We start from the raw sequence: 13,856 nt of genomic DNA, 5'->3' as shown, positions 1-13,856 counted from the left end.
CTGATATTATCTACTGTTCTTTTATGCTTTGTTTTATTTAGTTTTTGTTTTGTTTGCCTGTTTTGTTTTATATTTTAATACTTTGTTATATTATATGTTTTTTAATATTTTGTAAAATTACATGTTATTTTACTTATTGTAATTCGCTTAGAAAAAATTTTATTTAAGCGATTAATAAAAAACAAATAAAACTTGAAACTTAAAGTCACAGCCCATAAAGTCAGAGCAATGGCAGCTTCAGTAGCTTTCCTCAGATCTACACCTATTGAGGAAATTTGCAAGGCTGCTACTTGGTCCTCGGTTCATACCTTCACTTCTTACTATTGTCTGGATACTTTCTCCAGATGGGATGGACAGTTTGGCTAAACAGTATTACAAAATTTATTCTCCTAAATTGCCAACACTCCCACCATCCCATTCTGGTTAGCTTGGAGGTCACCCATATGTGAGAATACCTGACTGCTTGTCCTGGGACAGCAGACAGCTGTTCTCACAACCCACCCACCTCCCCTGGTTGGCTTCTCTACTAGCTATCTGAACTGAGGAGACGCGCCCTGCGCTGGGCGGGAAGGCACTCCGTCGATGACGTCACCCATATGTGAGAATAGCTGCCTGCTGTCCCTGGATAACATCTGTTACGGTAAGTAACTGTGCTATATTGTAACTGCTTCAGAATTGACGTAATATGGACCAGCCGTGAAGCACCCACAGTCGGTCTTGCAGCAGAGTTCATCAAAACTTGCAATGCCCTACTTTTTGTTTTCACCACCGCCAAATAAAGCGTATTACAGTTCAACCTTCCTAATATTAATGCTTGCAGCACTAGACGAAAATCCTATTGCATTATTATAGACAGGTACCAGGGATAATGAGTGAGGATGAACGACCTGCTGTAGATCATACCGTAATAATGAGGCTGGCGGGGGGAGAGCCTGATTCTGCAGGGTAATAGGTGTATGAGAGAAGGAGTCAAATAGCTATAGCAGGGGATGGGATCTTGAAGTTTGTGACTGAGTGAGGGTGACGACATTGCCTTGTTAATGAAGAGAATTAGGAATCAGTTTGAGAAGTTAGCCCAGTCTTGGAGTCTAGAAATACAAGAATTAACGTCAGATGTTAAGTTTAATGTTAAGTTTAATACCTCCAATGAAAGTATCATCTGCATAGGTCTAAATTAAGTTTCTTTAAAGTGGTCATATAGATTTTAAAAAGAAGAGGGGATAAAGGGGAGCCCTGTGGAACACTAGACATTGGTTTCCATAAATCAGAAAATCTACCCTCAGCATATCCCGATAAGATCTCATAGTCAGAAAACCTTTAAAGCAACTCAATACCTTTTTGAACTAACTCAATTTCATCCAAGTTGCAAGTGAAGAAAATTGCTTGTAACTACTTATGGAAGCGAGTTTGGGGCAGACTCAGCACCCTGAGGTTCTGGTTTCAAATCCCATTCCGCTCCTTTTGACTCTGGGCAAGTCTCTTAATCCCCATAGGGACAGAAAGGTTGTCAAACTACAAAAAGGCGGTATACAAGTCCCAATTCCTTGACTTATTTATGTTTGGAATTTAAAAATGGAAAGACTGCGATTTGCTGAAGAGATTTCAGATGGACAAGTTTGAGTTGTTGTTTTGAACCTTTTGGAGAGTCCATCCTTATAGAAATTAAGAAATCAAGACTATGAAGCTATGTCTAATCCCCTCCTACGGTAGAGATTTATAAATGCTCAGATGCTGAGAGCAGTGTCAGAGCATTTAGTGGCACGGTTGAAAACTCAGCCACGACTTAGTAGAAGGGGGTCTAAGGTTCTTACACAGGATCATAGAAACATAGAAAATGATGGCAGAAAAGGGCCATAGCCCATCAAGTCTGCCCACCTAACAGACCCATCCACCTAGGCTTATTTTCCTAGAGATCCCACTCCTAACGACCCTACATCTTAACTCGACCCTCTTAGGGATTCCACATGGGCATCCCATTTACCCGCATACACTTCTTTCCAATCTCTGGAAATTTGACATAGCCAGCTAGGCCAGTTTCCATGGAATATGCCCCGGAAGCCTTTGCTGTTCAGCTGCCTACATGGGAAGGCTTCTAAGACAGGCCAACAGCAGCAGTATTCTGTTGCTAACGCTGCCGGCTGCCCGGAGGTACTGGGACGGGGAGACTCAGAAAGCCATAGCTGACTCCGAGGTGGTTGGGGGGGGGCGCGGCAGCATAGGGATGAGACTAGTGGGAGGGAAGGGTGGGGTTCCTGTGTCATCTGTTTTTTTATTTAATAAATATGTCAACCCTAGGTAATCTCATCATAATGTTTATGTCGGCAGATAAGGATCATTTTGTTGATTCAGAGATCTTACTGTAACTTTGGGACTTTTTGTTCATCTTCCCGTCACAGCATGAAAGAGCAAATGTCTATGTGAGCTGGTTTTTGGTGCACGCTTTTACTTATAAGAACATAAAGAACATAAGCAATGCCTCCACTGGGTCAGACCCGAGGTCCATCGTGCCCAGCAGCCCGCTCACGCGGCGGCCCAACAGGTCCAGGACCTGCGCAGTAGCTCCCTATCTATACCCTTCTATCCCTTTTTCCAGCAGGAAATCATCCAATCCTTTCTTGAAATCCAGTACCGTACTCTGTCCTATTACGTCCTCTGGAAGTGCATTCCAGGTGTCCACCACACGCTGGGTAAAGAAAAATTTCCTAGCATTTGTTTTGAATCTGTCCCCTTCCAATTTTTCAGAATGCCCTCTTGTTCTTCTATGTTTTGAAAGTTTGAAGAATCTGTCCCTCTCTACTTTCTCTATGCCCTTCCTGATCTTGTAGGTCTCTATCATATCTCCCCTGAGTCTCCGCTTTTCCAGGGAGAAGAGCCCCAGTCTCTCCAACCTTTCAGTGTATGAGAGGTTTTCCATGCCCTTAATCATTCGTGTCGCTCTCCTCTGGACCCTCTCAAGTGTTGCCATATCCTTCTTAAGGTATGGTGACCAATACTGAACACAATACTCCAGGTACGGGCGCACCATCGCCCGATACAATGGCAGGATGACTTATTTTGTTCTGGTCGTAATACCCTTCTTAATAATACCCAACATTCTGTTTGCCTTCTTCGCGGCTGCTGCACATTGTGCCGTTGATTTCATTGTTGTATCCACCAGTACACCCAAATCTCTTTCAAGGTTACTTCCCTCTAATACTAATCCCCCCATTTGGTAGCTGAACATCGGGTTCTTTTTCCCTATATGCATGACCTTACATTTCCCTACATTGAAGTTCATTTGCCATTTAATCGCCCACTCCTCCAGTTTGTTTAGGTCCCTTTGTAGGTCCTCACACTCTTCCGTAGTTCTCACCCTTCTACAGAGTTTAGTGTCATCCGCAAATTTTATAACTTCACATTTCGTCCCCGTTTCCAGGTCATTAATAAATACATTAAACAGCAGCGGTCCCAGTACAGACCCTTGTGGACCTCCGCTCGTGACCTTCCTCCAGCCCGAGTAGTGACCCTTCACTCCAACCCTCTGTCTTCTGCCTGCCAACCAGTGTTTGACCCATCTGTGTACGTCCCCTTCCACCCCGTGGTTCCACAGCTTCCTAAGTAGCCGCTCATGGGGTACCTTGTCAAAGGCCTTTTGGAAGTCGAGATAAATGATGTCTATTGGTTCCCCTTTGTCTAACTGGCTGTTCACCCCCTCAAAGAAGTGCAGTAAATTTGTTTGGCACGATCTTCCTTTGCAGAAGCCATGTTGGCTCGCTTTCATCAGCCCATGTTTTTCGATGTGCTCACAGATGCTGTCCTTTATCAGTGCTTCTACCATCTTGCCTGGAACCGATGTCAAACTTACCGGCCTGTAGTTTCCCGGGTCTCCTCTTGACCCTTTTTTAAAGATAGGTGTAACATTTGCTATCTTCCAGTCCTCCGGGATCTCCCCAGTTTTCAAGGATAGGTTGCAAACTCGTTGGAGTATTCCCGCAATCTCATTTCTTAATTCCTTTAGTACCCTAGGGTGGATTCCATCCGGGCCTGGTGATTTGTCGCTTTTCAATCTATCTATCTGTTGGAGGACATCCTCATGGCTCACCTCTATTGTTGACAGTTTTTCTTCTTGATCACCATGGAAGAACACGTCGGGTTCTGGTACAGTGGATGTGTCCTTGCTTGTGAAGACTGACGAGAAGAATTTGTTTAACCTGTTGGCTACCTCTTCTTGTTGTTCTTCCTCTGTATCGTCTTCATGTACAGAATCATCAGCACTCAGTGACCATCTGTTTGTTTCGCCCTGATTGATTGATTGATTTTGGGTATTTCTATACTGCCTATCCAAGTTATCTAAGCGGTTTACAATCGTTTTCCCTTTGCCTTCATGAGTGTGGCTTTGTCTCAACAGGTTACTGCAGGGAGGACAGGAGAGACAGCGACTACAGACGACATCAGCCCATGAAGCCAGCTCCAGTGCCATCGCTGCTTTCAACCTGCCCTGCTTCCCCCAGCGTCAGGAGTCGCAGACTAGCCCCGAGGCCTGGGCCACAGACAACAGCCCACAGGGTGAGCTCGTTATTCTTTCTCTTGACTCCTGCCATTGCTGTCTGCTGCTAATTAGGCGTTTCTCTAGCTTCTTCTGTTCAGCAGCATTGCCAAAAATTAAAGCATTCATAGCTCTAAGTAGAAACGAAGCCAGAGAGGGGGAAGTGATCTTCCTGTCCCACGTCTCTCGGCTGCAAAATTGGTTAGTGCTCTTTGTCATAAAGCGTATGGGGAAAGCCTTAGAGACCTCAGTAGCTATACTCTGGAAGAAAAGCAGGAGGGAGGGATATAATAGAGCCACTTAAATTTCTCCATGGCTTGAATGTACAGGAGGTGAGCCTTTTTCAAATGAAGGAGAGCTCAGGAATGAGAGGGCAGAGAATGAACTTGAAGAGGTGAGAGGAAAGAGTGGTAGATGCGTGGAACAGTCTCCCGGAATAGTCACATGGGATCTCTTAGAGAGAGGAAAGAGGTAATGGTTACTGTGGATGGGCCATTTGGCCTTTAGCTGCCATCATCTTTCTGTAATTTAGAGGGTTTTGGATTGGTTTGTTTTTTTGTGTTTTTTTTATTTTTTTTCAGTATTATTATTGATTTATAAGTGCTTATTATGATTATTAATATATGTATATTGTTTTGCACTTTTGTTAGCTTTGAAAACTTTTTTTTTGGTTTAAAACGTGTTTATTAAGAAGGAGCATACCGACAAACAATCAAGCAATGGAAATACAACCGAACAATAACCAGGTACAAGGTGCCAGGTACAAAGTATAAAATACAATAGGAGAAAGAAACGGTACACAAATGCAAAAGGCCTAAGGGCCAGGAAGAAAGGAAGGATATATGAGAGAGGGACTGAATCATCCAGGCACACAAAATGAACAGCAAGCCCCCCCCCTCTAAACTCCCCGATATCAGCCAGGACCCGCAAGACCCAACACCCACCAAACAACCCGTAAGAAGAACCAGACTGGCCGCATATCTCCTTCGTTTTCCCAGAGAAGAATCCCCCCCCCCCCCCCCCCCCCCCAAATCAGCCCAAAAACCACCCTGCTACCCCCCCCCCCCCAGCGACTGGAGAATGGAGAAAAAAATGAAAAAGGTAGTAAGAAAAGGCAGAAAGAAGAAAAAGGAAAGAAAAGAAAAGAGAAGAAAGGAAAGGAGGAACAGCCTCAAACGGGAGCAGTAAGCGCAGGAAGCTCAGCAAGAGCCCGCTCCCAGATAGACTGATACAACAGGGTCTGCCCCCCCGGCTGTCCCCGTATACCCCTCAGCTCCCAATGTGCCACCTCCCTCAAGGCCCGATGCCACCCCACTAATACCGGTGGTTCCACATCGATCCATTTGCTAAGGACCCCCCGCTTGGCAACCAGGAGAGCGACATAGACAAATCGCCACTGAGCAGCAGTGAAACCCTGATCCAAGAACTCCACCCCATGGCCCAAAACCAAAATCCGATAAGACCATTGGACTGGCACCCCCAAGATCTGAACAAGAAAGTCCAAGACCCCATTCCAGAAAACACCCAGGGACGGACATTCAATGATCATGTGCAACAGTGTCCCCGGCGCACGCTCACATTTCGTGCAATCCGCTGAATCCCACAAACCCGCCTGCAGACCCCGAAGCCGGGTAAAAAAGACACGATGGAGCAATTTGAACTGAAGTTCCTGGAGCTGTACACTGCGGGCCCCCGAAGTAACCTCGGAGAAGCAAGCTTGAAGCTCCCCCGACGTGACCTCCTCCCCCAAGTCTCCAGACCATCGAGCAGCCAGGTCAGGCAGCAAAGTATTTGCCCTCTCCGCCCTTGCCGTCCGATACCAAAAGGATAAGGAATTGTGGGCCGGAGGTACAGATAAGAAAATCAGGTCCACCCGTAAAAAAGAGCCACCCCCAGGAGTGCGCCGAAGGCTAGCCATGTAAAAATGCCGCAGCTGGAGGTAAGCGAAAAAGGGCATGCGCGGCAAGTCCCACTTAATACGTAGGGTGTCAAAGGAGGGAAAAACAAAGGGATCAGAGCTCAGCGCAGACACGTGACCCAGACAGAAACAGGGGCCGAATCGCGTCTCCACTCCCGCTGTGGGTCCCACCCCCGGGGGAAAATCAGGATTGTGGCTGATCAGTTGAAGAGCCCAGTTGCCCTGTCCCTGACCAATCCTATGCCTCCACCACCGCAGTGCCCTACAAAGGGGAAGGAACCAGACCGAAGCAAGACCCAAGCGAGGGAGCCTCCACCGAGGGCAAGTCAAACAAGCAAAAGCTCTGTGAGGTGTCGTCCAGGAATCGAACAGCCCCCCTGGGGCAAAACGAGGAACCTCCGTAAAAAGCTCATGGACCCATCTCATCAGGGCGGCGACATTGTACAAGCGTAGATCTGGTAAAGCCAGCCCCCCCCCTCCCTGCTCAGAGTAAGCTTCCGCCAACTAATTCTTGCCCTCCGATTGTGCCAGATAAAGGAGCCAATAGTAGATCGATAGAGACGTTCATCCACCGCCTTAATCCAGATAGGGATCATCTGCAAAGGATAAAGAAGTTTGGGGAGCAGCACCATCTTCACCAAAGCAATTCTGCCGCACAAAGAGAGAGGCAGCTCACCCCATCGCACACACGAGTCTTGCAATGTTTTCAATCGATCGGATATGTTCCGGCGATACACCGTGGACCAGTCTGCTCCGAGGAAAATACCCAGGTATTTGAGTTCCTCCGCAGCCCAACGGAATGGAAATCCAGGATCAGAACGCGAGGCACACGGGGAGGAGACTGGAAGGGCCTCTGACTTACTAAAATTAATGCAAAGTCCCGAGAATGCCCCAAACTGCCCAATAAGGGCAGTCAGACAGGGAATCGATTCCCGCGCCCTACTCACAAAGATCAACATATCGTCCGCGAAAAGAGAGACCTTACACTCCTCAGCGCCCACCCGGATGCCCGAAATATCTGAACAGGTCCTGATCTTTTGGGCCAGAGGCTCCAAAGATAGGATAAACAAAAGCGGAGACAGTGGGCAGCCCTGCCGCGTACCCCTATACAGCGAGAAGGACTGCGTACGACACTTATTGATAAGCAACTGGGCCGTAGGAGACGCATAGAGATAAGTAATCCACTGATGGAAGGCCCCAGAAATGCCGAATTGCTGCACAACCCAGAAAAGATAAGGCCAAGTCACCTTATCGAAGGCCTTTTCCGCATCCAAGCTAGCCAATAGATCATCCCCTGTGCGAGTCCTGCCCTCCCCAAGGGCTACCATCGCCCGCAAGATATTGGCAGAGGCAAATCGACCCGGGACAAAGCCCACCTGGTCAGCATGAACTAAGTGAGGAATCACGTGAGCCAATCGGCGCGCCAGAATTGCCGTAAGGAGTTTCATGTCCTGGTTCAAAAGGGAGATCGGCCGGTACGAGCCCACCAGTTCCGGATCCTTTCCAGGCTTCGGTAGGACCACCACATGGGCATGGTTCTGAGCAGGGAGAACCCGGCCCGTGTTCTGCATGTCAGCGTACATGGCCGCCAATGCCGGTCCCACCTTAAATTTCAGAATCTTATAGAATTCTGGCCCCATACCATCCGGTCCAGGAGCCTTCGCAAGTTTCAACGCCCCCACCGCAGTTGTAATCTCATCACACGAAATAGGGGCATTCAGCAGACTTAACTGCTGGTCCGATACTCGAGGTAACACAAGGTCCCGAAAAAAAATGTCACGCGCCTCCAGATCATAAGGGCCCGGGCCGTAGAGATCCTGATAAAAACGAACAAATTGGTCTTGAATCTCAGCCTCCCCTGTGTAAACCATGTTAGCGCTCGCCCTTATGCGAGAGATACGAGTAGCCTTACGAAAAGGGCGCACCAGATTGGCCAATAATTTGCCCGCCTTATTTCCCCATTGATACAACCGAAACTTGTAGACGTCAATATGGGACATAGCTCTTTCAGTAAAAATGACATCAATTTGTTTACGCAGGCTCAAATATTCCGCCCTACCGGCCTCCGAAGGTACAGCATGCAAGGCACTCCTACACAAACGTAATTGACGAGTGAGAGACACTAAAACTGCGTCGCGTTTCCGACGTTGTGCCACCGTATAGGCGATAATTCGACCCCGAAGAAAGGCCTTAGCAGCTTCCCAGAAGATGGTATCAGAGACCTCTCCTCCACCATTGGTTTGACAGTAAAAATCCCATTCCGTTTCAAGATAGGCATGAAATGTTTTATCTAAATAAAGTGAAGGGTTCAAGCGCCAGATACGGTCATGGGCAGGGCCCTGCCAGTGCAAGGTAAGGGAGACCGCCGCGTGATCGCTGAAGGGAACATCGAGGATGTGAGTACGTACCACCCTACCAATGGCCTGTGACGGCATCAAGATGTAGTCCAACCTGGAGTGGGTATGATGCACTGCGGAGTAAAACGTAAAATCCGCTTCCCCAGGATGGAGAGTTCTCCATACATCCACCAGTCCCAGCTCGCTCATCAAAAAATTTACGCCAATGCGCTCGTTGTCTCCCCGCACCGCCCTCGGAGGTCTGCAGTCTAGGGTGGGATCGCTAGTGATGTTGAAATCCCCCGCCAGGATGAGCTCGTAATTAGGCAAGGCCAAAATATGAGCAAGCACAGCGGAAAAGAAAGAGTGATCATACACATTAGGGCCATAAACGTTGCACAAGAGCACCGAACGGTCCTGTAGGGTGCCAGCCCAAAGAACAAAACGACCCTGGGGATCCACAATGGTCTTATGCGTAACTGCCACCACCGCTTTATTGATAAGGATCGCGACCCCACGCTGTCTGGAGTTATAAGAAGAGTACACCGCCTCTCCCACCCAATCCCTGACCAACTTGGAGTGTTCACTAGATGTAAGGTGGGTCTCCTGGAGGAAAGCCACTGACACCCTTTCCCTCTTCAGGAAAGACAGCACCTTCTTACGTTTGATGGGAGAGTGGAGACCATCCACATTAAGAGTTATATAAGTCAGATCAGCCATATCCATGGGAGCTACCTAGAAACAAGAAAGAAATACATAGGGTCTCATATTCCCAAAGAGCCTCCCAGCACAGCCCTCCGGGAAAAAGGAAAGAAGAGAAAGACTCCCCGTCGCCAGGGGATACCCACCCCCTAACCCAACCCACCCCCCTCCAAGGCCAGACCAACCCCCAGCCCCCCCAGAATGCAACCCCCACCCATCCACTTCTACCCACCCCCCACCTCCCCACCATGGAAAAGCCCGGGGAGTGCAGCAGGGAAGCCCTCCAGATCCCCCAACAGACCCCCACAACCCTCCCCTGCCAAGTCCGGAGGATCCCATGGAGAAAAGAGTACTCACAACCCCGCCACCCCCTCCCCCCTCCCTGCCAACCACACCCCACAAACAGTCCCCACAACCAACACACAAGCAACCCCCACTCAAACCCCCCCAGCCGCACAGCCCGCACCCTGTTTCCCTCCCCCTTCACTACAACAATGCAACCCTCCCATCCCCTACCCCCCGACAGGCTCGCCCTCCCTCCCATCACCCACAACCCCCATAACCAAAAGTTAAAAAACTTCCCCATATAGCCCTCCCCCGCCCCCCTCCAGCCCATCCACAAAGAACAGAGAAACAATGAACAGTGCAAAAAACATAAGAAATGCAGTGTAAATCCCAAAACCTTCAGAGAACAACCACAATAACAGCCCAAGTCAGATCAGGACTCCAGCACTCCCAGGAAGGTGAGCAGCCCTCAAATGAGGTGCCTCCACTCCAAAATCAGGCATGCGTATAGAATCATTAATATCCCCAACCTGTGCAGGCAAATAAACAGACAAACAAATATACAAACAGAGCTCCCCCCCCCCGGACAACAGTATAAACCAGCATTGCGGGCGACACAAAGTCCGCCATCCATTTCAGGGGGAGAACATGGTCCAGGCACCAGAGAACGCCAGGCCCAAAATGTACCGGGACATGGCAGTCAGTCAGAGGCCAAGGGAGCCCCCCTAGGGGCCACCCCTCTGCACCAAGAGTCACAAATGGCCCCCCCCCACTCCCCCAGTCCACACAAGGAACCCATATGAGCCCTGGGGAGTCAGGGGCAGCAAGGACCTGATGTGGCAGGACCAGGCAGCTTAGGATGCAGCCTCTCCTCGACGCTCCGCCAAAAAGGCCTGCAGTTCCTCCTTGTTCTCGCACAGACGAGTCCCATCAGATGTATGAATCCGGACCCTGGCTGGAAAGAGGACAGCAAATTTCATACCACGGTTCCGGAGCTCCGTGCAGTATGGAGCCAAGGCCTTCCGTCTTCCCGCCACCTCAGCCGAGTAGTCATTGAAGAGCAGAAGCTTCGCCCCTTCGTAGGCCAAAGTCCCAGATCTGCGGAACATCGCCAAAATACGGTCCTTAACAGCTGCATTCAGGTATCGGGCAATCACCGGTCTAGGGCGCGCCTCATCCCCTCTCGACGTCCCAATGCGGTGCACCCGCTCAATCACACAGCCTCCTGCTTCAGGGTGCCAGCCCACCTGTTCAGGCAGCCATTTTTCCATGAGGTCTCTCAGCTCCGCGTCCTTGACCCGCTCAGGGAGGCCAATGAGCCGCAGGTTATTTCGCCGCCCCCTGTTCTCCTGGTCTTCCAGACAGGAGTGGAGCAACTTGCAGGTGGCCTCCAGATCTCGAACCCGCGTCTCAGTCAGCCCCGCCTCATCTTCCCGGGCCGAAACCCGGTGCTCTAGTTGGGTGATCTGGGACCCCTGGCGTTCAACACAGTCCTTCATCTCATCCACCGCCGCTTGGAAACGAGCGAATTTATCATCGATTAGGGCCGACAAATGCCGAGTCAGCTCCCTGATGGTCTCCTCCTGCAGCGCGACGGTGGTTTTTGGAGACGCGCTGGCGGCCGCCATATTTGTGGGGAGCGTGGTCTGTCTCAGTTTAACGGGCCGCGGAGTCTTCGAGGGCATGACCCAGGACCCGACGCTATCCCCGAGGCAAGTTCGCGCTACCGCCGTGCGCTACGAGGTCTCAGCTGGTCCCGGAGACCAAATTAGAAACCCGGCCACGAGGTAAGCACTTTTAAAAAGGCTGGAAGGGCTGGAAAGGAACGGAGCTCGGGCTGGAAGCCTCCGCTCAGCTAAGCCTCATCACGTGACCCCCAGCTTTGAAAAACTTAATAAAGATTTTTTAAAAAAGTACTTAAGCTAGATTAGCATTTCTTGCAACCTAACTTTTTAATTTCCTTAGTGTCCCTTGGAGAGATCTCGGTCTGACTGGCTGTCTGCTTTCTTCTCTGTTCTTCTTTAAGAGCTAGATTCCAGTCTGGTTAAAGTGGAACTCATCCTTTTACAGTAGGCTCCCTCTTCCCCCAAATATTGCCCACCTTAATGTCCCTCCAGACCGGCAGAGAAACTGATGGTTATAGCTCACCTTGACCAGCAGGTGGAGACTGAGACAGAAACCTTTGGTCTGTCCCAAGTGCAATCAGTCTGCTCTCAGTCTCCAGCAGATGGAGGTGGTAAGCCTGTGCAGTCTTTCCCTGGTATAGTGTAGGGCTGTTGGATTTTGTTTAAATTGACCTTCTTGTCCCTGATTGTGGTGCCGGATTGAGCTTGAGGGACCCTTTCGGAGGTCCATCTGACCTCGGGAGGTGCCACACTTGACTGGTCATTTCCCCCACCTTCCCCAATTTTTTTCTTTAGAGGTACCTCAGCTGTAAGCCTTGCCACCAGCTACCAGCAAGGCATATAGCTTTGAGAGCCAGTGGGGTCTATTCAATTGTAAATTAAAGTTGTATTAAAAAAAAAAAAAAAAAGTCCTGAGACAGTGGCGGTCTGAAAGGAAGCCTTCAATTTAGGTTAATTGATTTTTATTGCTAACCGGCACTTTATTTTCCCTTGTAGCGGTTTTCGCAATAAGCACGTATAAGAAACTTAAAAAGTGCTCATTGTGTTCCAGGCGCGCGGTTGATGCAGCTGGCATGTGCACAAAGTGCACCTGCTGTTGCGAAGGGGAATTCTCATTGGCTTCGGGTGCCGCCAAGCAGGGTTCCCCTTCACATGTGCACTGCTCGTCGGCAGCAGGCCGTGAGGAAGCCCGGGCTTCCTCTACCACCTACACAGGGATTTTCCCAGGCGCCAACAGGGAAATAAGGTTTCCTTTACTGCCGATAGTGCGGGGGACCCTTTTCTCTGCTGCTGGTTTGCCTGCTTTAGCGGCTGGGTCTGTTCAGGCCTTGGGAGTTTTTTTTGGTGGGTTTTTTGCTAGTTTGGCGGGAAGCTCCACCATCTTGCCTGCAACCTCAGGTGACCTCTCCCTGTCTTAGAGAGACAGGAACAGGTTTCTGTGGTGTCTCTTGCCTTGGCAGTAAGTCCTGCTTTGCCGCCAGGAGGGTTTGCTCCAGATTTTGTTTTAGCCATGTACAAGGCTTATTTGCAGGCGGCCGGAGATCTACCTGCATGTCCCTGCGAGTTTTGTCGCTGTCCCTGTTCCTGCCCCATTCCTCTAAGCTCTGCCTTAACTGCACAAGCCTCGAACACTTATACTTTTAAAGTGTTTAAACGGTGTCAGGTCAAAGGCGAGCTGGGACAAAGGCGCACGCAGACAATTGAGCGCAGCGCGGAGGCGCGCACCGAAGAAAATTACTGTTTTTAGGGGCTCCGACGGGGGTGTGTGTGGGGGGAACCCCCCCACTTTACTTAATTCCGATCGCGCCGCGTTGTGGGGGCGTTGTGGGGGGCTTGGGGGGTTGTAACCCCCCCACATTTTACTGAAAACTTCACTTTTCCCTGTTTTTAGGGAAAAAGATAAGTTTCCAGTAAAATGTGGGGGGGTTTAAAACCCCCCAAACCCCCCACAACGCGGCGCGATCTGAATTAAGTAAAGTGAAACGTCCTGCGTCCACAAGAATCTAATGACGCCTTGATCTCCTGAACTCCAGACCTTTCCTGTCACACTCCAAGCCAGGTAACAACTACTCGACCTATTTCTTATTTCCTCACTCAGTTAAATGTCTAAATATCTACTCACTGCCAATCTTTTCACTGCATAACTCTCTGCTGCTGGTGTCCTTTCTGTCTCTCTCTCTCTGCGCTGGTGTCCTCTCTGTCTCTCTTTCTCTGCTGGTGTCCTCTCTCTCTCTCTCTGCTGCTGGTGTCCTCTCTGTCTCTCTTTCTCTGCAGGTGTCAGGGGTAGGCAGAGCTATCTCTCGCCTCTTCCCTGACTCTGTTCTGCCTGTTCCGCCTCTGCTCCTCTCCTCTCCGCGATCTCTCTGCACCCTGCTCTGCTTTTACTGCTTCCTCCTCTCTGCTTTCACCTCCGATCTGCTCTCACTGCTCCTCCGCTGCCACATGCTCGGCTCAGCCCTCCCAAC

The 13,856-nt window shown here is 49.7% G+C and overlaps 1 protein-coding gene across 6 annotated transcripts in view; it reads left to right on the top strand.

Annotated features, from left to right (window-relative positions):
* Nucleotides 1-13,856, top strand: part of LOC117354776 — a 209,284-nt gene that overhangs the window by 19,735 nt on the left and 175,693 nt on the right. For all 6 annotated transcript variants that reach the window (XR_004538249.1, XR_004538248.1, XM_033932741.1 and 3 more), the window contains exon 3: nucleotides 4,388-4,545. Coding sequence is in view for 4 of the 6 variants with exons in the window: in XM_033932741.1 (XP_033788632.1) it covers nucleotides 4,388-4,545 (158 nt within the window). In the remaining 2 variants the exon portion in view is untranslated. The remainder of the gene's footprint in view (nucleotides 1-4,387; nucleotides 4,546-13,856) is intronic.

The sequence above is a fragment of the Geotrypetes seraphini genome, chromosome 2 (genome assembly GCF_902459505.1).
Source record: "Geotrypetes seraphini chromosome 2, aGeoSer1.1, whole genome shotgun sequence".
NCBI classification, from domain to species: domain Eukaryota; kingdom Metazoa; phylum Chordata; class Amphibia; order Gymnophiona; family Dermophiidae; genus Geotrypetes; species Geotrypetes seraphini.
The sequence above is the reverse complement of the archived record's forward strand: the minus strand, read 5'-3'. Positions and strand labels throughout refer to the sequence as shown.